This window comes from Schistocerca gregaria, chromosome 2, assembly GCF_023897955.1.
Source record: "Schistocerca gregaria isolate iqSchGreg1 chromosome 2, iqSchGreg1.2, whole genome shotgun sequence".
Classification (NCBI taxonomy): domain Eukaryota; kingdom Metazoa; phylum Arthropoda; class Insecta; order Orthoptera; family Acrididae; genus Schistocerca; species Schistocerca gregaria.
The window spans coordinates 1,002,166,857-1,002,191,257 of record NC_064921.1 but is presented as its reverse complement, the minus strand read 5'-3'; the positions used below and the strand labels follow the sequence as shown (position 1 = coordinate 1,002,191,257).

General features: G+C 39.8%; 1 protein-coding gene across 7 annotated transcripts in view; it reads left to right on the top strand.

Moving 5' to 3' along the window:
* Nucleotides 1–5,036, top strand: part of LOC126335504 (uncharacterized) — a 141,184-nt gene extending 136,148 nt beyond the window's left edge. For all 7 annotated transcript variants that reach the window (XM_049998851.1, XM_049998852.1, XM_049998855.1 and 4 more), the window contains exon 9: nucleotides 4,141–5,036. In XM_049998851.1, coding sequence (XP_049854808.1) covers nucleotides 4,141–4,264 — 124 coding nt within the window. In that variant the 3' untranslated portion in view covers nucleotides 4,265–5,036. The remainder of the gene's footprint in view (nucleotides 1–4,140) is intronic.
* Nucleotides 5,037–24,401: the final 19,365 nt, after the last annotated feature.

Here is a 24,401-nt window from a genome sequence, read left to right as displayed (position 1 = left end):
CTAAGCCTTCTGACTTTTTATTTTTTAGCTTTTGAACAGTTTTATTGACTTCATTCTCTGTGGTTGGAAGTAACATCATTGTATCTAGTGCAACAATTTTTGCAGGTGTTATATTTGTTTTGGGGAATTTTTGCTGTAACTTCTCTGCAATACTTGAAAAATGCTCGTTTACATAGTTTGCTAAGTGTTGTGGATCATTCATTACCTTATCCCCCTCCCTTAGCAGTATGTTATTCTGCGTTTGTTTGCCTCTCCCCGTTTCCTTTTTTATAACATCCCAGACTGCTTTGCTTTTATTCTCTGCATTATATATTATTTTGTCATTAAATGACTTTTTTGCAGCGATCAGCACCTTCCTATAAATCTTTTTGTATCTATGATAGAAATTTAAGAATTCTGGATCATTGTGAATCTTTTTCATGGAACTGAGGTGTTTAAGTGTTTGGGAGGACTTCTTAATACCTGCTGTTATCCATCTGTTTTTGTGAGATGTTGATACAGTCATGCATACTTTTGGAAATGCTGTTTCAAAGTTCAATTTAAACAATGTGGAGAATTTGGAGAATTTCATATTCACATTGGTTTCCTTATACACTTCATCCCAGCTTTGTTTTTCTAGTTCTTTTGAAAAATATTTTATTTTGATTTCTGATAGATGTCGTTTATAGGCTTGTAGTTTAGGGAATGATTCGATGCCTGATTTTACTGTTGTTATTTGACAGAGATGGTCTGATAGTCCGAGATCTTTTACAGCTACATCACATTTTTCCCTGTCTATATTTGTGGCCACATGGTCAATTACTGATGCAGTCATTGTAGTAACCCTTGTTGCACTATTGACCAATAGGGACATGCCAAAACTTTGAAGGATATTTATGAAGGTGCTGCTGGATTCATTTATGATATTAGTGTTGATGTTTATGTCCCCACACAGAATTGTGTTGACCTTTGTACTTGAGACTTTATCTAGAACTTCTGTTAATTTATTGAAAAAAGTGTCCACACTACCACTGGGAGATCTATACACACACAAAATAATTAATTTCTTGGTGATATCGAGCCCTGATAATTCAATAGCTGATATTTCAATGTGTTTGTCTTCACTTACTGTACTGAGGTCATGTCTAGATTTGAACTGTGTTCCTTTTCTGATATAAATGCATGATCCTCCACCCCTTGAAGTAGTTCTGCAGTAAGAGTTTGCCCTTTCATACAATGATAATACTACATGTTGGATTTCTGTGTCTCTACACCAGTGCTCAGTAATACAAACTACTGTGCAGTTCAAAGATTGGAGCTCAACTTCTAATGCTTGTATTTTATTTTTTATTGATTGCATGTTTTGATGGAGGATTGTCAAGTCTGTGAAATGCCCCATGTTACTCTTTCCGATGGTTTGTTTTTCTTTGTGACATCTGGTATGTGTGATTTTTGGAGTGTTATAATCTGTATTGTGAGTGATTGTTTCAGTATTTTTTGAACTGCTAGAGATACTCTTTAGGCAGGGGAACCTGTTGTCTGGATTTATCCTAAAAAAGACCTACTTTTCCTACCTATGACAACAGGTATTTGACCATGTGTGGCCCGAGATCCACCCCCTATACTTTCATGAATCAGCTGTACCAATCTTCCCTTCCCAGTCCTGTTTAGGTGTAGGCCATGCCTAGTGAAACCCCATCTGTTGATAGTCCCGACGGGCACCAGAGAAACATGAGCAAAGTTGGCCGTCCTCAGAGCCATCCCCAGCCCCACATTGATTCGCCTCACAGCTCCATCAAGGCGTGGCTGATCATGACGCCGGAACAGCTCAACAAAGTGTACATTGGTGCCATGAGTCAGGGAAGCTATCTTGTCCAGGTCACCACCTATTTCATATGCCCCATCCCTGTCCAAACTGTTTCCCGCCCCACCCACTATCACTACATGGTCCTCTTTTGTAAAATCCTTACATAAAGACCCTAGGTCCTCTATCACATGACTTAGCCCTGCATTTGGTTTGAAGATACTGGTGGCCTGGTACGCTGCCCCTAAACTTTCCTGTAACTGAGGGCCTACACCTCGCCCATGGCTACTACCTAGCAGCAGCACTTTCTTCTTCCTAACACTTTGTACATTCCTAGGCTTCTTGGCCTCGGTTGAAGTGTGCTGCACATTTCCTGCTCCTCGTTCTACCTGAGGCTCTTCTCCACTTAACTCTGGCAGTGGCAGATACCTGTTTTTGGTGTTGATGATAAAACTATCAGATCGCGTTCTCTTTCTTCCTATCCTCCTACCAGCTGCCAGTTCCCAACCACCCTCCTCCCCCCTATTTCCCTTGATCCTTATCAGTTCCTTCCTTGCTTCCTCCAACTGTGCCTGAAGGGCACAGATTTTCCTTTCCTGCTCCCCAATCAAAATGTTCCTACTGCATACTCTGCAGTTCCAGGAGAGAGCCTCTTCTGTTCTCCCAACATTCTCCCCACTGCATCCCCCCCAGTGAAAATATTTCCTACAAGATTGGCAACAAATCCCTCTACTCACTACCCTATAACAGCTCCCACATTTCTCACTCATGGTCAGTTTCGAAAGAATAGTTAAGTTTAAAGAATGTTTTAAATTTGTCAAGGTCGCGAGATTGTATGTCTGCAAGCAAAAAAACGACACAAAGATCTTATGTGCGGTGGTTGTTGTTTTTCTACTGATTTAGAGATGCAAAAACAGAAGAATGAATTTGTAATTACTTTGCTTTAGACTCTAGTAAGTCACCTCGTACAAAAGAAGTGGGAAGTTTGTATGTCTACTTCACGCTTTAAATTGGCATAAAAAACGTTAGACTATGTCATTGACGTAGCTTCACATGTGCAGTAATGCCTGTCTTCTGGTGCTCTCTGTCAAGTGCTCAAATGAACCTATTTCTAACAGGTTGTGGGCAAATATTGTGAATGGTGATTTCAGAAGCGTTACTTTCAAAGTACTTTTATGTGAGATAAAGTATATTATGTGTGAGAATGTGTGAGGGATTTCTTAAATCACAGAGCGTTAATTCTCATTCATAAATTAACACTTTGAGGAGTGATTTCCTATAAAAATTCTGGCTCCAGAAGACCAGACATTTAAAATTTTACTAGCTCGTTTGTGTTTGAATGATCGTAAAGGGTAATACATGCAAAAAAGCACAGTCTTTATGTGAAAGATTGGCTTTTCTTGTAGCTATACTATATGTATATTAATTTAAACCGTGAACTTTTCGTGCTACTTGGCAGTGCAAAGCTTTTGGCTGACCACATCAGTCGTCCTATGCTATGAATATCTGCTGTCATTGGCTGGTGAAATAATGTGATGTGAGCTATGATTGGCTGACAAAAGTGCATCACAATCTGGATTTCAGTGCTTTGGAGACTAACATGCCATAATACAAAAATATGCAGGGTACATTTTATGTGGAGCAAACATCTTTCCAAAATGGGTTATTCCTAAAGTGGTGGGAAGTTCTACATTGGTTTATAAAACTTTTACCATTCAAAGAATTGATAAGTTTTACAATTCTGAGGAAAAGTATACTGTCACTCAACATGGAGATAGTGTATTTTCACCTGGAAAAAAATGTCTACTTTTAACCAGAAAAATCTGGGGATTTTTTCCCCTCGAACATATTTATACCCTGTTATTGAGTATTAACAGTTGAACTGTGATATGACTTCACACAGTCATATTGTAACTATTTCTACTTTTTGTTTCCATAATTTAAAGGCAAGTACCCTTTGAAGTCCTTTTTATAACAAGTTTTTTTGCCTTTAAATGTGTAATAGACCCATTCAAACTTTTGCTTGATACACAGCCCCTTCCCTCCACACTTTCCATATGGGTCAGATATTGCATCTTAAAAGTAAGAAAAAGCAGTATTCTTAAGAAAAGCAGTGTTTAAAAGAACATTACATGAAATCTGTTGGTGCTACAGTAATGCCCTTTCCACAGTACATGCTCCGGCTAGCAGAAGGGTGCATTGATGCAATTTACTGGAGGATGGTGTAACTTTATTTAGACTCTTTCTATTCATGTCATCAATTTATGTAATAATTGTCAGTGCTCTGTATCCTGCACCTTTCCCCCATAGTTATAAATGTTTAACATTTTGTTTAGACTTGTGTGCTATTCTTCTAGGTTACAGAATTTGGAGGCAGAGGAGGAGATGACTATTGGCGACTCACTAAGTCAGGAATCACAGCTTAGCTCTTACAGTGCCTCAGGAGGTACTCCAAGAAGTAAGAAGAAAAGAAAAAAGTGATGGCGTTAGCATTATATGAAGCACTAAATAACTGGCGGATTTGATATTTATTCAGCATTGAGAAAACACTTTGATGATATACTGTGAAATAAAGTGAAATAACCTTTTGGTTGTTACTTTTCATTGTAGCTGCCAGCTTTTCATTGTAGCTGCCAGCTTACTTAATGTGGTAATTGTTTGTTTGTAGTTTAATTTTTGGCTGTTATGTAAGTGCAGTACATTGTAAGATATACTAAAGATAAAGAAATTTATTTATTTTCTGCTGGTAACATGTGGTTTTAATGTGTTTGGCAATATCGGCAATGTGCAGTTACAGCATTGTTTGGCCAAACACAATTTTTTTAAACTCTATTGCACAGTAATTTAATTCATCATTTCATACTGCAGCAGTAGTTTTTATATGCAATTTAGCACTGCATTTATTGCTAGGACTCAATAGTCACTGACATTATTCATGATAATTTCAAGTTGCAGTGGCATTTAAGGTTAAGCCACTGATTAAGTCACCCTTTAAAAGTATTTCCAGTCAACATATTCAGAATATTTGTAGCAGATTATGAAAAATTGCTCCTTTGACATAGGTCATTTTGCTGTTAATGTTAATCTTCAGTTAATCATATGGAAACCTGTTTCACATCTCATATTCATGATTATGAATTTGCATGTTCCTTTTTGTGATTTAAGTATCTGTTTTCACTAACTTAATAGTTTGTAGCATATACATGGTGTAAATAGTGAGAATATTAAAGTGAATAAATAGACCTTTACCAGATGTTCATTGTTTCACTTTCACTGCAGTTCCCAAGGCTCTGTTATGTATCATAAACCATTTTCGTATTAGTTTGGCAGATCCCACTCCACAGTACTATTCCATAAGGCAAGAAGGATTACACTAATCCAGAATTCACAGTCCATAGTGTTCTCGAATTAAGGTATGGTGATACCCTTCTTAATACCCGTAGACTGGATGTTATTTTGTTGCAGACTTAACTTACACCCCACACTGGTCTTTAGCAGTATCTCATAATTCACAGTATTTTCACAATAGATGGCATACTATCGTGAGATATGACCCTACTGCATGTTTCTAGAAATATTTATTTTAACGTCCTCAACTGTAAATTGTTACAATATTTTCGTCTTCTTGAAACACTTGGTTTAAAGTGAGTAATATTAGTTTTTCTATGTAAACTTTTATCACTTTCAAAGGGGACACTTTCTTGCTTTTGATAAAGGTGTTTTTTACCTCTTCACTATAACTGGGCCAACTGTTGGCAGACAGACACCTGACAAATCATTAGCATATGTAGTAATCAAATGCTTACTATTTAGAACACTTGGAAAATAATTTTTGACCATCTCCCTTATCAGATGTGAGATGGAAAGCAAAAAAGAAGCTTCTGCTAGAGAAAATTTTCAGTACAAGCAAAGATATTTGGTAATGTGTAAAATATCTATTTTCGTTCTTTTTATATTATAGTAATTGACTTCATCCTCTATCTGTTTTCATTATGAAGAGATAACATTGCTCTGATAAGAGGCCCCCTTTATAAATCTCACAAACGTGTATGCAATGCTTCACAAAATAGTAGCGCCTAAATTTTAGAGGCATTTGAAGGAGCTCAGAATAGATTTATATCAAATAAGAATGCTTTTGTGATTACAGTAATACCAAACAAGACAAGTGGTCCACTTTTATATGTGAGTGAGAAGTGCCTACAGATGCAAAGTTGCATTTGGCAGTCCTAAAACAACTGATTTTACGGTAGCAATAAAAACATATTTATGCCTTTCTCAGTTTAAAATTTAATATAATTGAACATAGAATCGTGACAGCAGTAAAGAATATGTGATGAAGCCTATCAAATATTTCAAGATTATTTGAGTGAGAGAGCACTGAGTAGTTATGAATTGAGTTGTGACGAACTGGAACCTTGGGGTGAGGAAACAGTTAACCTCTCTGATAATTCTTTATTACTAGACATTCCAAATTTTGATGAAACCTTGGGCAAAATGTTAATTCTTTATTAATAGACATTCTGAAGTTTGATGAAGCCTTAGGCAAAATGATAATGTTATTGATAATGGTGAGGATGATAGTATGGAAGACTTTGACCCTTTCATAACTGATTACTGCATAGATTTAATTGACTCTTTTGATGCTGACTGTAACAATTTTATTCAGAATTTTTTAAAACATGTTGCAGATTTAGAATGAGATTTTCACTCTGCAGCGGAGTGTGCACTGATATGAAACTTCCTGGCAGATTAAAACTGTGTTCTGGACCAAGACTCGAACTTGGACCTTTGCCTTTTGCGGACAAGTGCTCTACCAACTGAGCTAACCAAGCCCGACTCTCGATCTGCTATCACAGCGAAAGGCAAAGGTCCAGAGTTCGAGTCTTGGTCTGGCACTCAGTTTTAATCTGCCAGTAAGTTTCACGTTGTGGATGCATTTAAGAATTTTGCAACAACTTTTCAGTTATTATTCTGAAATAGAGCATTATTAAAATACTATCAACACAGTAATTTTAGGATAACTGTGAACTTCAGATTCTTCTTTGACTGCTTGTAAATATAAAGTGCAGGTTGAGAGGAAACAACTGCATCCTAAATATTTAGCAAAAGGTTGGCATATTTGCAAAACTAAAATGCCTAACAAAAATGTACAATGATGTAGGATTAATTGCCAAAGCACACAGCAATCCAAGAAAACTCTAAAAATGTGACTTCTTTTTCTGATTCTGAGTTTTGTAAGATTTTTACACAATTACAGAGAATAACATGTCATCATCTTACCAGGCGCCAGGTAAAATGATATAATGCAAATTTAAAACTTCTACCTTTAAGTGATAATAACTCAAAAGTTTTGAAACTTATATGGGTTCCTTTACAAATGACGTACTCCTAAAACTTATATAAAGGAGAGCATTTTCTCAGGGTATTTGCCCAGAAGTAGTTGCCGGGAAGCTCAAATCAGATATTTGAACATTTTGCTAGGGGCATTTCATATCTGGAACTGCTATGGCTTTAGTGCCTGAAGAAACTAAAATCAAAACTATTATCTACAAACCATTGCAAAAAAAGCAAGTTTTAAAGGGAACTACCAAAAAAGACTAAGGAAAATTTTGAATATGATGATAAAAATTGTGACCATTACACACTGGCATGGCCCAGCAGGTTCACATACCCAATAACATGTTATAGTCCAGACGTATTTATTTCCTAGTACTAATCAGAACTGTAACATTTGGGGTCAAGTATGAGACTGTGAACAAAAAAAGTAACTACCTACTTCCAAAAAGTCTAGGAGTAACAAAGGAGTCAAGTGTTGTGATTCTTGAGTTTCTCCCGGCGTATTTGATAATCAAAATATCCATGGGTGTACTGCCGGTCTATAGTGTCCAACGGGCACAATATTTCGGCGATCATACATGTCGCCATCATCAGGTGAACTGACGGACTGAGCTCCTGTGAACATGCCGGTACAGAGATCCGTACGCTATGGCTGCTCAGGGGGAACTGGGTTCGGTCGTCGCGGCGGCCGATTTAAATAACCCCCCGCCCTCGGCACACTTCCTCTGCCGTCTGCGCCACAGTCACGTGGCGGAACAGATTGCAACGGTGTCTGAGATGACATCGGTGTGATGGCTCTGTCCCCCGTGGTCATCACAACTATACGTTTGCTCGATTTACTCTTGATTAACCCAGTCGCTGGCTCCCAAGCCTTGCTAAGATTATAGCCACAGTCACGGTTTGTGAGGTCGTCATTGGTGCGAATTTCGATGGTCTCTCACAACGCAGTCCCAGTATCTCGACGTCTGTACCAGAATCCTCGTGTGTTCATACTCCATAGCGTGATTTTCCGACAAACAATGTTCAGCGACCGCCGACTTGCTCGGATACATCAGTCGAGTGTGCCTCTGATGTTCACGGCATCGATCCTCGACGGTACGCATTGTCTGACCAATGCCGCCGCTGCGACCGAACCCAGTTCCCCCTGAGCAGCCATAGTGAACGGATCTCCGTACCGGCACATTCACAGGAGCTCAGTTCGTCAGTTCACCTGATGATGGCGACATGTATGATCGCTGAAATATTGTGCCCGTTGGTCTCTGTAGACCGGCAGTACACCCGTGGATATTTTGGAGTCAAGTGTTGTTTATTAGTCATTTCCGTAGGTCCTTGGAAAACCACAGTCATGGAGAAGACATGATGCTGACAGTTGTATAGGTCAGAACAAGAACACTATCATAGTAGGATATCTTACATGGAAAATCTATAATAACAAAAACCAGATAATTGTTTTGTTGTTCGTGTCAGTAGGCCATATGAAATTTCCATGTGCCTGAGCATTTGGACTAAAGCAAAAGTTGAGGGCCACTTACATCTCTTCCATATGAGAATTCATGGACTGTGTTGAGAAATCTGCACGTGTAACACATGTTACTGTTTTTTGCCCCTTCCTCCAAGATCTGTTGCAAACAGAAAGTCAAAGACGTTATGTGTCCTGAAGTAGAACCAGAACCTGAACCAAAATTTCAAGTTGGTGACAATGAGGATCCCGAGGAAGAACCTGACAAACCATGTATTCCAGAACCAAAGAATATGAGGTGAAAACACTGTTTGTTAGTGTCCTTGTAATACTTCAAACTCAAGTTTTTGAAAGTAATAAATCAAATCCTTTGACCACTATAAAATATGGGATCTCAGGGTTTTGTGAATTCAACATTTTTGGTGGTTCTAGGCCCATTAACGGCTTCAAAATCAAAATGTGGTCCAAATGATACCATAACATAGAATAAAAATAGCAATAGTTGAACAAAAAAAAGCAATGCTGGGTTTGCAAATTTTTTGCAGTTTGCGCCAATTAATCTCATTTTATGTACACAGCAATGTGCTACTGTTCTGAAGGGGGTAACTAGTTAATGTGTAAAGTGAACATATAAAAGCTATGTACCATTAGACAAAGGGCAATTTAATGGTAATATATTATATGCATAATGTGTTTCTTAAATATGTGAAATTAAACAATGGTAATAAACTGGAACTTTAAATTGTGTTATCTCAAAACACCTCTTTATCATCACAAATATTCAACCCTTCATAACTCACTCAAATTTAGAGATAGAAGTGTGGCTTTTTTTTACAGATTGTTTGAAATTTAATACTGAATGTAAAAATTGCAATAACATTGAATCAAAAAAATTTGAGTCTTTTTTTTTTTTTTTGCTTCCTGTCTCTCATACATAATTTCTGTACACTGTTGTTTACCTTTCAAATATGCGTGTAGTAATTGCATATGTTTTCCAGTGACACTACTCATTGAAAGTTCTGGTAGCAGTACACTGTGATGGGATCTGTTCAAAGTGTTGGAAAGCTCCAAGAATACTCCTGCAGCTAGGGACTTTCACTTATTTATTTTAAGTAGTTGATGGACGAGCTGCACTGATGCCAATATGGTATTTTCAATGCTTGTGTAATCATTCTGGAAATCACTTAATATGTCAGCAAGGTATAGTATTCCAAGATGGTTTCTAAAATTAGTTTCCCAACCAGCTTTCTGATTGTTGAGAATAAGTTGAGTTCAACATGCCTTTTCCTTTTTTTGCAAAGCATTCGGCCATAGCCAGTTTCAATTTTGGAGACAATACATATTTTTCAAGAAGTTTATTAGATAAACTAATGATTGTTTCTGGATGCTTGTTTACATTTCATCAGCAGAAATGGGGCAATTTCATCATTACATTTGACCATAGCCAGTTTAAATTTTGGAGACAATACACTTTCTTCAAGAAGTTTATTAGATGAACTAATGATTGTATCGGGATGTGTGTTTACATTTCATCAGTACATACAAAACAAAATATTTATCAAATGCGTTCTCGATCTTGAAGCCCATGGATATACTACCGGGTAATTGACTTTAAATAATGAAGTGTGTGAGGTCATCCACATTAGTACCAAAAGGAATCCGCTAAATTTCAGTTACACAAAAAATCACACAAATCTACTGCCAAATTTCCGTTACATGATAAATCGCACAAATCTAAAGGCTGTAAATTCCATTAAATACTTAGGGATTACAATTATGTATAACATAAGTTGGAAGGATGACATAGATAATGTTGGCAACAGTGAGCTTGTTGCATCGAGGTTTTTTTTACATGGCTTCATTTTCAGTTTTCGTGGTGTGAATGCGCCAGATATTTATGTTTATTGTGTGTGCGGCCACGTTCCATGACATTGAAAGAATATAGCTTTATTTTTTTTTGTTTGTTATGATTACGATGTAACTTTTGGCTGCAATAAAGAAAGGAGCAATAAGTTATTTTTACTCCAATTTACGATATTTCGCTCTGTGATATTGTGCCAAATGTAATTAAAGACTCAAGTTATGGGCCCAGGCAAATGCATACATATGTTATCTGTTTCTGCTCGGTGAATTCATTGCTTTTGCTCAAGAGTTTTATTTGCGTCAACCTTGATGCAAAAGTTCTGGAACAGTCGTATTTTGCTGGTCTAAATTGAACTGAGCATTATAAGTTTGACGTAACATGCATCCTACACGAAGATGGATAAATTGAAAATGTACCTTATCCAGAAATTTGATGGTAAAAATTTCCAACTGTTTAAAAATGAGTTGTAAAGTATTTTTCGTGCTGAAAAAGTTCTCGATATCATTGAGGAGAAATGGAGGCCAAATGAAGCTGGTGAGAGTCAAACTGCTTGGGATGACTTAAAAGTGAAGGCGATGCTCATTCTATCTACTGCGATGGAATTTGACCAATTGCAAACTGTTATGACATGCAAAAATTCAGAGGAAATGTGGGCTAGTCTAAAGACTATTCATGAACAGCGATCCGCAGTTAATAAAATGGTCTTGAAGCAGAAATCTTTTGATTGCAGAGTGCTGCCAACAGACACAATCACACAATACACAGTCAAGTTGAGTCCTTGATACAAGGATTAACTGATGTTGGGGAACCTGTTACAGAAGCTGACAAAATGGCTAAAATTTTGGGAAGTCTGCCAGGTAAGTTTGCAGTGTTTTCAACTGCCTGGTACTCATGTGCCATAGGTTCGAAAAGTTGACTTTAAGGCTATTGAAAGAAGAAGAAAAACTTTTACAGTGTGATCAAAAGTCAGAATCCTGTGCAGCAGTTAATATGGACAAAACACGCAAGTTCAGTTCAAATACCAGTAACAACAGTGAGTCTAACGTGGTCAGTAGAAACCGTGTTGAATGTTGTTACTGTCACAAAAAGGGACTTTTTAAATCTGAGTGCAGAAAACTTTTAGCAAAACGTAATACAAAAACTGATACGTCTGAGCACCAAACTTTGAGTGCAGAACATGTGTATGTTTTTGCTCCAGGTTGCAGAAACATTTGGTTAGCTGACAGTGCTGCGTCAAAACATATGATGACACACAAAGAGTGGTTCAACACATTTAAGCCAATTCAGCTGGATGACTCATTCGTTCAAATTGGAGACTTCTCAATCATAAAAGCAGAAGGCATTGGATCAATTGAAGTATTGTCATTAGTTGAGGGCAAATGGCAACCTTGCACTTTGGAAAACACATTATATATTTCTCAGTTAAAGAAAAATTTGTTTTCAGTGGGAGCAGTCACAAAAAGAGGAATGAAAGTTAGTTTTGACGGCACGAGAATCGAAGTTCACAGTTCAGGTCTAATTGCAGCAGGATTTAAGATGGACAATCAGTGTTATCAAATGTTTAAATGTCCAGATGTACTGCAGGCAAATCCTGCTTCCCTGAATTCCACCATGATCTGGCATGAGAAACTTTGGCACATTCATTTCAGTGGTGTCAAGATTATGGCTGATCTGAACTTAATACCTGGTTTCAATATGAAGAAAGTTGAAAATCTTCCTTGTGAACCATATCAGTATGGCAAGATGAAAAGAAAATCTTTTAATTCATATTTGGAATCAAGATGTGAATTGATGAGAAAAACGTCTCTTTGAGGTGTAAATTTGTACATAGTTTTCAAGGATGATTGCACTTCATATAGTTTAATGTCTTTTCTTAAATGTAAGTGTTGTGACAGTGCCACGACATTTAACAGTGCCGCCACGACAGTATGCACAAATGGCGATAGAGCCGCTCCGCAACTCAGCTGAGCACGGGAGCGCCACCTAGGTAAGAATGGCACTTGCCGCATGTCACGGCACGGCAGTCGAATAAGAGATACTGAGTTGTTATCATGTAACCAGCTATTGTTTCTAAGTGAGTGTGTTTGAATATCCACGCAATTATTGGTGATTAAAGATTATAACACTTTTTGGTGACGAGGATGGGATATTTTCACTGCGTTGTGGATTTGTGTGTTCGTGACGGGGCAGACATGGAACAGCTTATGCAAGCGCTCATTGAACAACAAACACAGCTGACGGCTGCTATTCAGGCATTGTCGTCTGTCTTCCTCTTCTCCGCCTCCATTCCCCCCTTACGACGAGGCCGCTGAAGACTGGGAGGATTATGAGAAGCGTTTGCTCAATCCTTTGAAGTGTCTCACGCTGCTGGCGCGCAAATAGACGCGTGGTGTGATGTAGGCGCTGTACAGTCAACTTTCGACACCGACAATTTGCCTGTTTCACAGGAGAACGAAGATGTGGCGGCGGTTCACTCGCGTAAACAACATCGCGTTGGGCCGCAACGCTCGCAGCAAAAACAGAAACCACAGAAGCAGGTTCGTTCCGCACTTCCTTCTGGTCCATGTTGTTTCGTACAGCATGACAGGCCCTCGTGTCCAAAACATTGGGCCACGTGTAATTCATGTAGGAAAAAAGGCCACATTGTTTCTGTTTGTCAGTCCCCTAAAGTTCTTGTCGACGAGGACGAGGCATCGGACATGGGTGCTAACTATGTGCTTTCTCAAACAAATAAGTTGTTTGTTACTGTTTGTCTTCTGGATAAAGACATTCGCATACAAGTGGACACTGGCTCTGCAGTAACTCTCATTAATTCTCGCACGTAAATTGGAGCTGGGCTCCCCTCCCTTGTCTCCAGTTACGTGAAATCTGAGAACTTATAATAAACAGAAAATTCCTATCATTGTCCAGTTTGATGCTTCCACTGCCTACAAGTCTGTTGTTAGGCCCCTCATGTTTTATGAGGTGAATCATGCGGGCACTGAAAACCTGTTCGGTTATGATGCTTTCCAGTTGTTCGGGTTCTCCATTGATGATGATGTGCACCTCATATCTGAGGATATTCCGTATCAACAGCTGGATGGATTGTGTTCTGAATTTTTGTCCGTGTTCTCTGCTGGTCTGGGTCGTGCCAAGGATTTTGAAGCCCACATTACTCCTAAACCTACAGCTCGCCCTAATTATTTGCGGGCACGCCCTATTCAGGTGGCGTTGCGTGCACCTGTCAAGACTGAGTTAGACAGGTTAACAGCTTCAGGGATTCTCCTTCCTGTTACCTCCAGTGAATGGGCATCGCCAATCGTGGTTGTTTCTAAACCAAACGGGAGTCTGTGATTGTGTGGTGATTTTAAAGCCACTGTCAATGCGCAGAGCCTCATTGACACTTATCCTCTTCCCCGTCCTGAGGAGTTATTTACCAAGCTTGCTGGGTCCAGTTCTTTTCCAAACTTGACTTATCGGGAGAGTACCATCAGTTGCCATTGGATGCTTCTTCCAAGGAATTTCTTGTCATCAACACTCCTTGTTTGGGTTGTATCAGTACCAGCAGTTACCATTTGGCATTGCTAGCGCGCCGGCCATTTTTCAGCGGTTTTTGGAACAGCTCACGGCTTCCGTTCCCGGATGCATAAACTATCTGGATGACATTGTTGTCACGGGGGCCTCCACTGAGGAGCACCTTCGCAATTTGCGTTCACTGTTTCGGGTTTTGCATTCGACTGGGTTGAGGTGCAATCTGGACAAGTCACAGTTCTTCCAACCCTCCATTGTGTATCTTGGTTTTCACTTGTCCCATGAGGGTATATGTCCTCTACGTCAGCACATTGCGGCCATTAACGCTCTACCCCAGCCGTCTACGGTCAAAGAACTTCAGGCGTTTCTAGGCAAGATTGCTTATTATCACAAATTCATTCCATCCGCAGCGGCGGTAGCTCATCCTCTGCATCAGCTGTTATGCATAAACATCCCTTTCTGTTGGTCCGACGAGTGTGAGCAGGCTTTTGTCAGCCTGAAGGCTCTTTTGCAGTCGGCCCCTTGTCTTACCACATTCCGTCCGGGTCAGCACTTGGTTCTGACGACTGACGCGTCGCAGTATGGCCTAGGGGCTGTTCTCGCCCATCGGTGTGAGGATGGGTCGGAGCGACCCATCGCCTGTGCTTCCAAGACGCTCAACGATGCGCAACGACGTTACTCTCAAATCGAAAAGGAGGCGCTAGCTATCATTTATGCTCTAGAAAAGTTCAGCGTTTTTTTGTATGGTTCTAAGTTTCACCTCATCACCGATCACAAGCCGCTGGTGTCTCTGTTCAGCCCATCAGCGTCGCTTCCGGATAAGGCAGCTCACCACCTGCAACGTTGGGCCTTATACTTGTCTCGTTTTCACTATGAGATTCACTATTGCCCCACGGTCCAGCACGCCAACGCTGATGCACTGTCGCGATTGCCGATGGGCCCCGACCCAGTTTTCGATCGTGATGAACTACTCTGTTTCCACATTGATGAGAAAGAACGTCGTGCGGTCGAGGGTTTTCCACTTACAGGTTCGCAGGTCGTGTCGGCTACTGCGCGGCACCCGGTCCTGCGTCAGGTGATCGGTTTTGTTCAACGGGGTTGGCTGGACAGGACCAAGGGCTGGGCATCGGATCCCCTTTGCAACTACCATGGCTTGTGCCTTCGTCTGTCTGTTCGTGATGGTGTTGTTCTTCTGGCCACGGGTGGCACATCTCCACGGGTCGTGGTGCCAGCCTCTTTTCGCAAAGATGTTCTCAAACTGTTGCATGAAGGCCATTGGGGTATTTCTCGGACTAAGTCCCTGGCCCGCAGGCACGTTTATTGGCCCGGTATTTATTCGGACATCGCCCACATGGTTGTTGCATGTGGTCAGTGTGCTCAACAACTGGCTGCACCTCATACAATGCCCTCTCCGTGGCCTGATCCGACGCAGCCATGGGAACGGATGCACGCTGTCTTTGCCGGCCCCTTCCTCGGTACTTATTGGTTACTGTTGATTGACGCCTTCTCGAAGTTTCTGTTTGTTGTTCGATGTCCGTCGCCCACCATTGCGAAGATGACGCTGGCTTTGTCCAAAATCTTTGCGCTAGAAGGTCTTCCATCCACGATCGTCACAGACAATGGCCCTCAGTTCTCTTTGCAGGCCTTTCGAGATTTTTGTACTGGGCAAGGGATTCATCATGTTACAGCACCGCCCTTCCATCCGCAATCGAATGGGGACGTCGAGCGCCTTGTCTGCACTTTCAAAAGCCAGATGAAAAAATACCTTAGTGATTTTTCCACAGATGACGCTCTGCTGTAATTTCTGAGTTACAACACTTCACGCCTCTGAGTGATCGCAGCCCTGCTGAACTCTTGCATGGCCACCAACCGCACTCTCTACTGCACCTGCTTCACCCTGTCAGGCCTTCTGCTGTGTCCCCTAGTGCGGGAAAATACTCGATGGGCGCCGACATGTGGGCACAAGGGTATGGATCTTGCCCTAAATGGATTCCAGGGGTGGTCAAGGCTCTTCGCGGCCGCCGGCTTTGTGAAATACGTACGGACAACGGCATGGTTGTTCGCCATTACGACCAGATGCACCCACGAGTGGTGGTTATGCCGGTTCCACTGCCCCTTCCTTCGCCTCCACCAGCCCGAGAAGCCAGACCTGTCACTGCTGCTGATCTACCGTACGTGTTGATGCAGCTGACGTCGCTACCGCTTCTGAGTACGCCGGAACTGGCCCCAGTCACGGCGCCACCTTCTCCGGGACCCATCTCGCTGAAGCACACCCCCAGGTCGACGACACCTATGGATGCTGCTCCGGAGTTTTCACCCATCATCTCGTCCAGGAGGCACGTTCCACGCACGAGCTTCCGTCCTAGACATTTTCGACCATACTCTCGTGTCTCTCCTCGGGATCTTCTCGGGGCCTCACAAGAGGCCATGGATGTCTCCGCGCTGTTCATGTCTCAGAGGAAGTGAGTGTTTTTTTTTTTCCAAGAGAAAAAAATTGTTGTGACAGTACCACGACATTTAACAGTGCCGCCACGACAGTACGCGCAAACGGCGATAGAGGCGCTCCGCAACTCGGCTGAGCACGGGAGCGCCACCTAGCTACGAACAGCGCCGGCTGCATGTCACGGCACGGCAGTCGAATAAGAGATACTGAGTTGTTATCATGTAACCAGCTATTGTGTCTAAGTGAGTGTGTTTGAATATCCACGCAATTATTGGTGATTAAAGGTTATAACAGTAAGCATGATACTTTCCCTGTGTTTTGGAATTTCAGAGTCTGATTGAAAGACAAACTGGAAACAAAATCGCAGTTCTGCGGAGTTACAAGGGAAACGAATTCATAAATAAGCAATTTGAAGAATATTTCAAGCAAAATAATATAATACATGCAAAAATAAGCCCCTATACACCACAGCAGAATATCCGAATTGAACGAGAAAACAGGTCCATTGCTGAGTGTTCATGCACAATGTTATTAAGCACTGACTTGTGTCACAAATTTTGGGCAGAGGCAGTAAATTGTGCTGCATATATCTTAAATCACCAACCATCTAAAGCAAACGACAATGTTATGCCATATGAAAAATGGTCTGGAAAACCACCTTTTTTAGGACACATGAGGAAGTTTGGATCAGCAGCATATGTACATGTTCCTGATAAATTTAGATCAAAATGGGATTGTAAATCAAAGAAATTGATCATGGTTGGCTATGTTGGGTATAGTACCAATTATCACCTCTACAATCCTGAGTCAGAGAAAATTACAATCTCCTGCAATGTCTCTTTCAATTAAGAACAAACCCATAGCTTAAACATAGAACAAAGATATACTGGATTTTACCTGGGAGACTATGCTGCAGAAGTTGTTCAAGAGGAATCTGAATAGGATGATACTGATGAACAAATGAAACAAAATCAAAAAATGAAAGAAAATCAAAGGATGAATCTAAGAGATCGGTCTAATCTGCGAGCATCTACTGATTTTCGGTACCAAGATGTATGCTTGTTCAGCCATTATCTTCGAACCTCAAACTTTTGAAGAACCAATGGCATCAAAAGAGTCATCAAAGTGGAAACAAGCAATGGAAAAGGAAATGGCATCCTTGAAGAAGAACAAAACTTGGGATATAGTACTATTACCACTCAACCACAATGCAGTTGGATGTAAGTGAATCTATCGTTTGAAGCTGAATACTGAGAGAAAAATTGACCGCTTTAAAGCTATATTATGTGCAAAAGGTTATTCACAACGAGAAGCCAATGATTATGAAGAGATATTCTCTCCTGCGGTCCGATATGATTCAATCAGACTTTTATTAGCCATAGCAGCTTTATGGGATATGAAAATTAGGCAGTTTGATGTTAAGACTGCATTCCTGAATGAGGTTTGAAAGAAGAAGTTTACATGGAGCAACCAAAGGTTTTGTTGTAGAAGGCTCACATAATGTTTTCAAACTGACGAAGAGTCTATATGGACTCAAACAATCACCATGTTGTTGGAATCAAAAATCTGTGCAGTTTCTGATAATGTTTGGCTTTGTACAACTGAATGCAGACAAACGTGTTTTTCATGCTTTAACAGATGACACTGATGTTTATTGGGCACTTTATGTGTGTGATGGCTTGCTTATTTGTAAATCTTCAAAAATACTGGAAAATGTTGTGACTGCACTGGGATCAACGTTTGAAATTACTGTGGGAAGTGGAAAATACAGCTGTGGATTATAAACTGAACAAAGTCCTTCTTCAAAAGAATTCTTTATAGGCCAGCAAAGATACATCAATTGTTTACTTCAGAAGTTCAACATGAATGATTCAAAACCTAACTACACTCTTTTTTATGTTGGAGCCATGTTGCACAGTGGGCAGTCTGCTGCAAACCAACATGAGGTAAAGGAGATGGAAAGCAAATCTCATCGGCAGGCAGTCGGCGGCTTAATATTTGCAGCAACTATCTCACAGTCAGACATGAGCATGATGAGTAGGTTTTTGCGTAACCTGGGTCTTGATCATTGACATGCTGTTAAAAGGATTATGAAATATCTACAGGGGACCAGGGTCCTGCCAATAAGGTACAAAGCTGACTCTATTGGACTGGTGGTCTACTCAGATGCCGACTTTGCTGGTGACTGTGACACTCTTTGGTCAACAACAGGCTATGTGAGCTTGTTAGCAGCTGGGCATGTGACATGGTGTTCGCATCGGCAGAAATGTATAAGCAGACCAACAATGGAGGCCGAATATGTAGCTGCTTCAGATGCTGCTACTGAAGTTGTTTGCTCGCACGGTTTTCTCAGTGAACTTGGTTTTCAGTTAGACAAACCAACAACACTCCATGTTGACCGTTGAAGTGCTATTCGCCTGATTGAAAACACAGAACATCAAAATCATACCAAGCACGTTGTTATGTTGTTGTGGTCTTCAGTTCTGAGACTGGTTTGATGCACCTCTCCATGCTACTCTATCCTGTGCAAGCTTCTTCATCTCCCAATATGTACTGCAGCCTACATCCTTCTGAATGATGCACATTGACATTAAATACCATTTGTACGTGAACATGTTGAAAGTAATGAGATTGAAGTTTATTCTGTTAAACAGTCAAGAGACTTATTTACAAAATCTTTAACTAGAGACAAATTCATATCACACAGAAAAGCTCTATCAGTGATCTCAAAACAAACTCAATAAAACAAGAGTAGGAGTGTTGACAGCAGTGAGCTTGTTGTATTGAGTTTTTTTTTAGTGGCTTCATTTTCAGTTTTCGTGATGTGAGTGTGCCAGATATTTATGTTCATTCTGTGTGCAGCCTTGTCCTGTGGCATTAAAAAATTATATCTTTGTTTTGTTGTTACGGTTATGGTGTAACTTTTGGTTACAATAAAGAAAGGAGCAATGAGTTATTTTTACTCCAATTTACCGTATTTCACTCTGTGATTTTCTGCTAAACATAATTAAAGTCATCTGATAATGTTGTAGGTAAAGCAAACTAAAGACTATGATTTATTGGCAGAAAATATAATAGGTCTACTAGAGAGACTGCCTACACTACACTTGTACATCCTCTTCTGGAGTATTCCTGTGCAGTTTAGGATGTGCTCCAGATAGGACCAATGGAGGACATTGAAAAAGTTTGAAAAGGGACAGCTCATTTTGTACTATCATGAAATAGGGGAGAGAGCACCATGGATATGGTACATGAATTGCGGTGGCAGTCATAAGACAAAGAAAGGAGTTTTTTTTGTGGCAGGAATCTTATCATAAAGTTAGAAATGCCAACTTTCTCCTCAAAGTGTGAAAATATTTTGATGCTACCCACCTAAAAAGGTAGGAATAATCATCACCATAAAATGAAACAAATCAGAGCTCATACAGAAACATATAACTGTTCGTTTTTCCTATGTGCTGTTTGAGAGTGGAATGGTCAAGAATAGTTTGAAGGTAGCTCGATGAACGCTAGGTGCTTAATTGTGAATTTCAGAGTAATCTTGTAGATGAAAATGTAGATGTACATCTACATCTATACTCTGCAAGCCACCTTATGGTGTATGGCAGAGGGAACTTTGTGTACCACTGTCACTTACCTGCTTTCCTGGAAATGGTTTGCAGAAAGAATTATTGTGAAGCATCCCGTGTGAGCTTGAGTGTCTCTAAATTTACCTTCATGGGCTTTTCATGAGATATGCGCGAAGGAAAGAGACTGTTTCTTCAAGGAATGTATGCTATCAGAACTTTTAAGTAAACCACACTGTGATGTGGAACACCTCTTTGCAGTGCATACTCCTAGATGTTTTATGGATGTAATTACTTCCAGTGATTGTTCTGCAGTTGTGTAGTCATACAATCTCTTTAAGAGATTTCTCTCACCTGGAAGGCATCTTCAACAAGGGCTAACTACCATCTAATTTTTGTAGTTCAGAAGTTGTCAGATGTGGACATGTAGAGTCTCCAGAACAGACTAGCATAAGAGAAGAACAAATGATGAAATCCTAGAAGAAATAAATGAAGAAAGCTACCTACTCAAGGAGAGAGAGAGACAAGGAAATGCAATTTTTGCCCAGTTGAGTTAATGTTATTAAATGAAAAATATTGGCTTAAAGGCATAGGGCAGAAAAATTTTTTCTGTGCCCTAGGTGACACTGGAATACCGGAATTATCCACTGATCAAAAGTGAGTGAACAAAATGGTTGCAGTGAATATGAGAATGATAACCAGAGAAATGCTCTATGTTTACAAAAGAGGTTTCTTGCGAAAGATGTACGGCCTATGTGTAATACTGCTCAACTGTGTAGAGTTCCCAGTACATTGGACTTGCAGTGGCATTGAGCTTATGCAAGGAAAGATAGTCTGGATAGTCCAGCAACAGATTTGTTTACCTGACCAGAGAGTATAATTTACATTTTGAGAAGTCTCAACTGGCAGAAATTCAAGGAAGATCTTAATATATCTCTCTTAGATAATTTGAAGAACATATATTTTTTGGTACTTAAATTTGTTATGATGATACATGTTACTTCATAAGCAGTCACAAATTGTTGCAAATATAAGGTTTCTTAGTTATCAACATGATGCTGTACTTGGTTATAGACAGAATGGATGAGGCTCCTACAATTCTTTTCAGTGCAGGTATAAATATATTTTGAAAGTTTGGTGGGCAGTAATTATTGAAAACTACATAGTGGATACTCTGTCACTTGTGAGTACAGTACGCAAGCATCAGCAACATTAACAACAGCCTATTGCTCAAGATTGAGAAAATAATAAATATACTGAAAACATAGCAAATCAGCACATAAATATGTTAATGTATCTTATACAGGAATTATCCCACATAAAACAGCCACACACCTTTCAGTTTTGCCACAGTGGACAACCTAGACCAACATGTAGCATGTGCTGTACTCCAGACCATACTGATTAAAGAGCACAATGTAGTCTGTAATTTCAGATGAATTGATTGCTGTTCATTTTATGTTGGGAAAATTTGATATGAAACATGTTTATGATCAGTCATCATGAAAAATCTGCAGTAGTCAACCACATACACAGAGGACACACAGAGTGGAGGAAAAAAATGGGATGTCTCAACATCCTGCATTCTCAAAACTATTGATGAATCTTAATCTTCTTAAGACAATAGAAATACAGTTACATAAAATAAAATGTGGTGACAATGCATTCAACTAACATTCACAGTCACAGCTATTCCAGCATTTTGTTTGAAATATTTTGTCACATGCCCTAACGTGTAGTTTCAGTAGTACATTCTTCTAAAATTTCAAGAAACACAATTTTTGTGTTGTAATTTCAGAATGTATATTCTACAGAAGGTGTTAAGTATATTTTCATGTTGCTATATCCTTTTTATTTATTTTATTCATTCGTCTTGTCACGATCGGGCATATAAAACTGACATTGTTCATATTATGTCATTACTGGTGATATGCCTTATATTAATGTAGGGCTTTCACTCCCATAAGCAATACAGTATTGTCTCAGATAGTGAAGTGTACAGCAGAGTGACCTCAGTGTGAGCTCAACCTCTGACATGAATAGTCCAGTTGGGGTTATGTGCATATACAAGTGGTTTTAATGTTTTAACCGTCTGCCTCCTTAGTTGAGTGATCAGTGCGTCTGATAGCCATGCAGCAGATCCGGGTTCAGTTCCTGGCTAGGTTGAAGATTTTTTCCATAGGGGGACAGGGTGTCATGTTGTCCTCATCATCATTTCATCATTATTGACAGATAAGTCACTCAAAGTGGCCTCAGTTGAAAAGACTTGCAACTCGGCAGTCGAACTTCCGCAGCCATCAGTGACATTTCTTCATTTCGTTTTAATGTTTTAACTTACATTTACCAGTATGTATTTTATGTCTGATGTAACATTTAATAAGACTTGCGCGTTACCTTATCGTAATTGGTTCTTTACATGGTTTTGTAGCACTGAAGAAGGTCACAGTCAGCGAAATCTAAATATAAAATAAACATCATTCGCAACTGATTGCTGTACCCTTTACTACTTGAAATGAAGTTGTTGGGCACAACTGTTTCCCTGTGGAATCAAACCTGATATGATAGTAATTTGTGTTTGTTACTTTCACCAGACTTAAGCTCGACATTTGAAAATTTGAGCTGGCACATTTCAATGAGTAGTCTGTCAAACGTGATGGTGTCTAATGCTGATATCGCATAATATTAATGCTGCTTTGTGATGGGTGTCTGCTGCTTATTTTTGGTTGTCAGGTACCTTAGTTTAGTGTATCATAGTATGGCATGTACGAAAACTGGATCAGTACTGTTACATAAATTGAATACTCAAGATTTTGACTTTTATTCATATATTTATAGAGAGCAGTATACTCTGCTCTATGGCAGACTGTAAGTAATTGAGTTTTCTCATAATTTAAAAGTAGTTTCTTTGACGTACATCTTGTGGCCACAGACTTTGGAATGCATTGTGCATAATAAATGTGACATAAGTGTGATTGAAGGTGAATTTCATAACAGAAAGGCCACTGCATTGGTTAAATGAAAAAAAAAGATGTAGTTTTTTCAATTGTAAAATAGTCTCTGACTGTAAAAATGGTGTTCATTTTCTTCACTATGTGATCAGTTTCAGAACTATCAGTCCCATCTTCAGATGTTCCTTTTCACATAGCTACAGTTTGCAAAAATTATGTGACATATGTGCATAAGAACATAAAAGCATTAACCATACACTATATACTGCAAGTTGTTAGACCTACCAGTTATAAACAGGGTGCTGATTATAAATCTGGTCAATTATGGACGAACTGTTGCCTGCCACAGGCCGATACAACAACAGATAGGTAAACGTAATAATTAGATAATAAAGAAATACCAAATAAGCTAATGCAAGCACAAGCTTCAAAATAATAGATGACAATTGGCGGATGACAGTGAGCAGTCGAGTATTCGGGGCTGGTTTTTTCGTGCACCACCTTGTATGTACTGAATGATATTTTCTATTTGCATGTCTTAGTTAGTGTCATTATGTATTGTTGGTAACCATTTAATATGTAAATTAACCATTCATCTAGCCAGTAGAGGGAGACTCATGGTACCATAAGCGCAGAGTAAAATAATTTTGCTTTAGCTAACTAATCTTGGGTACTGTAAACTATCATGAGGATCCCATATATGTATCTGGCTCATACTAGTTAGTTTGTTATTGCTTTTGGCTGTGTCAGCTGCCAGATAGTCAATTTTTGTGGAATGTCCCCATTTTAAATAATGCCATTTCTTCATGATAACGTATGGTTGTAATTAAACTGACAGTGTTGCGAGTGCTGCAGAACACTGAAACATCCAAGGCACGTTCATTAATCGGTGCACTTGTGGAGAATTCTGAAAAAAGTGGTTCTGTCATGTTTATTAGAATATGGTCACAAGTTACAGCATGTGTTCAGTATGGTCTCCTGACTCAGCAATATGCTGCAGCCATAACAGAGCGTAGTTGACAGTTGCTTGCAGCATATCCTGCATAACCAGAGTGATACAGTGTCATATGTTTTGCTTCACAATACGAAGAGTGCAGTTACATCCTTGATGGCCATGATATTACAGGTATCCCCACAATCAGAAGTCACATCGATTTAGACTGGGGGATCTGGCAGGCCACACATCTTGAAAGTACATGGAGATGATGTGGACACTACCGAAAGTTCCTCGAAGCAAAACTTTCACCCGTCAAGCAAAATATAATGTCCCCCAATCTCGTATGAAAATAGTGGTGTGGACACAGTTGCATTCTTGCAAAGCTGGAATCACATGTTGCAAAAGGAGTTCTTTATAATGTACATATGACACTGTACACCCAACAGGCTTGCGATGTGTCATCCCCTCAGGAAGGAAAGTGAAGCAGTGGACTGTCTTCTTCTCTCAATAGCCTTTGTGTTTTGTACAGAAAACTTACACCTTCATAACACTTT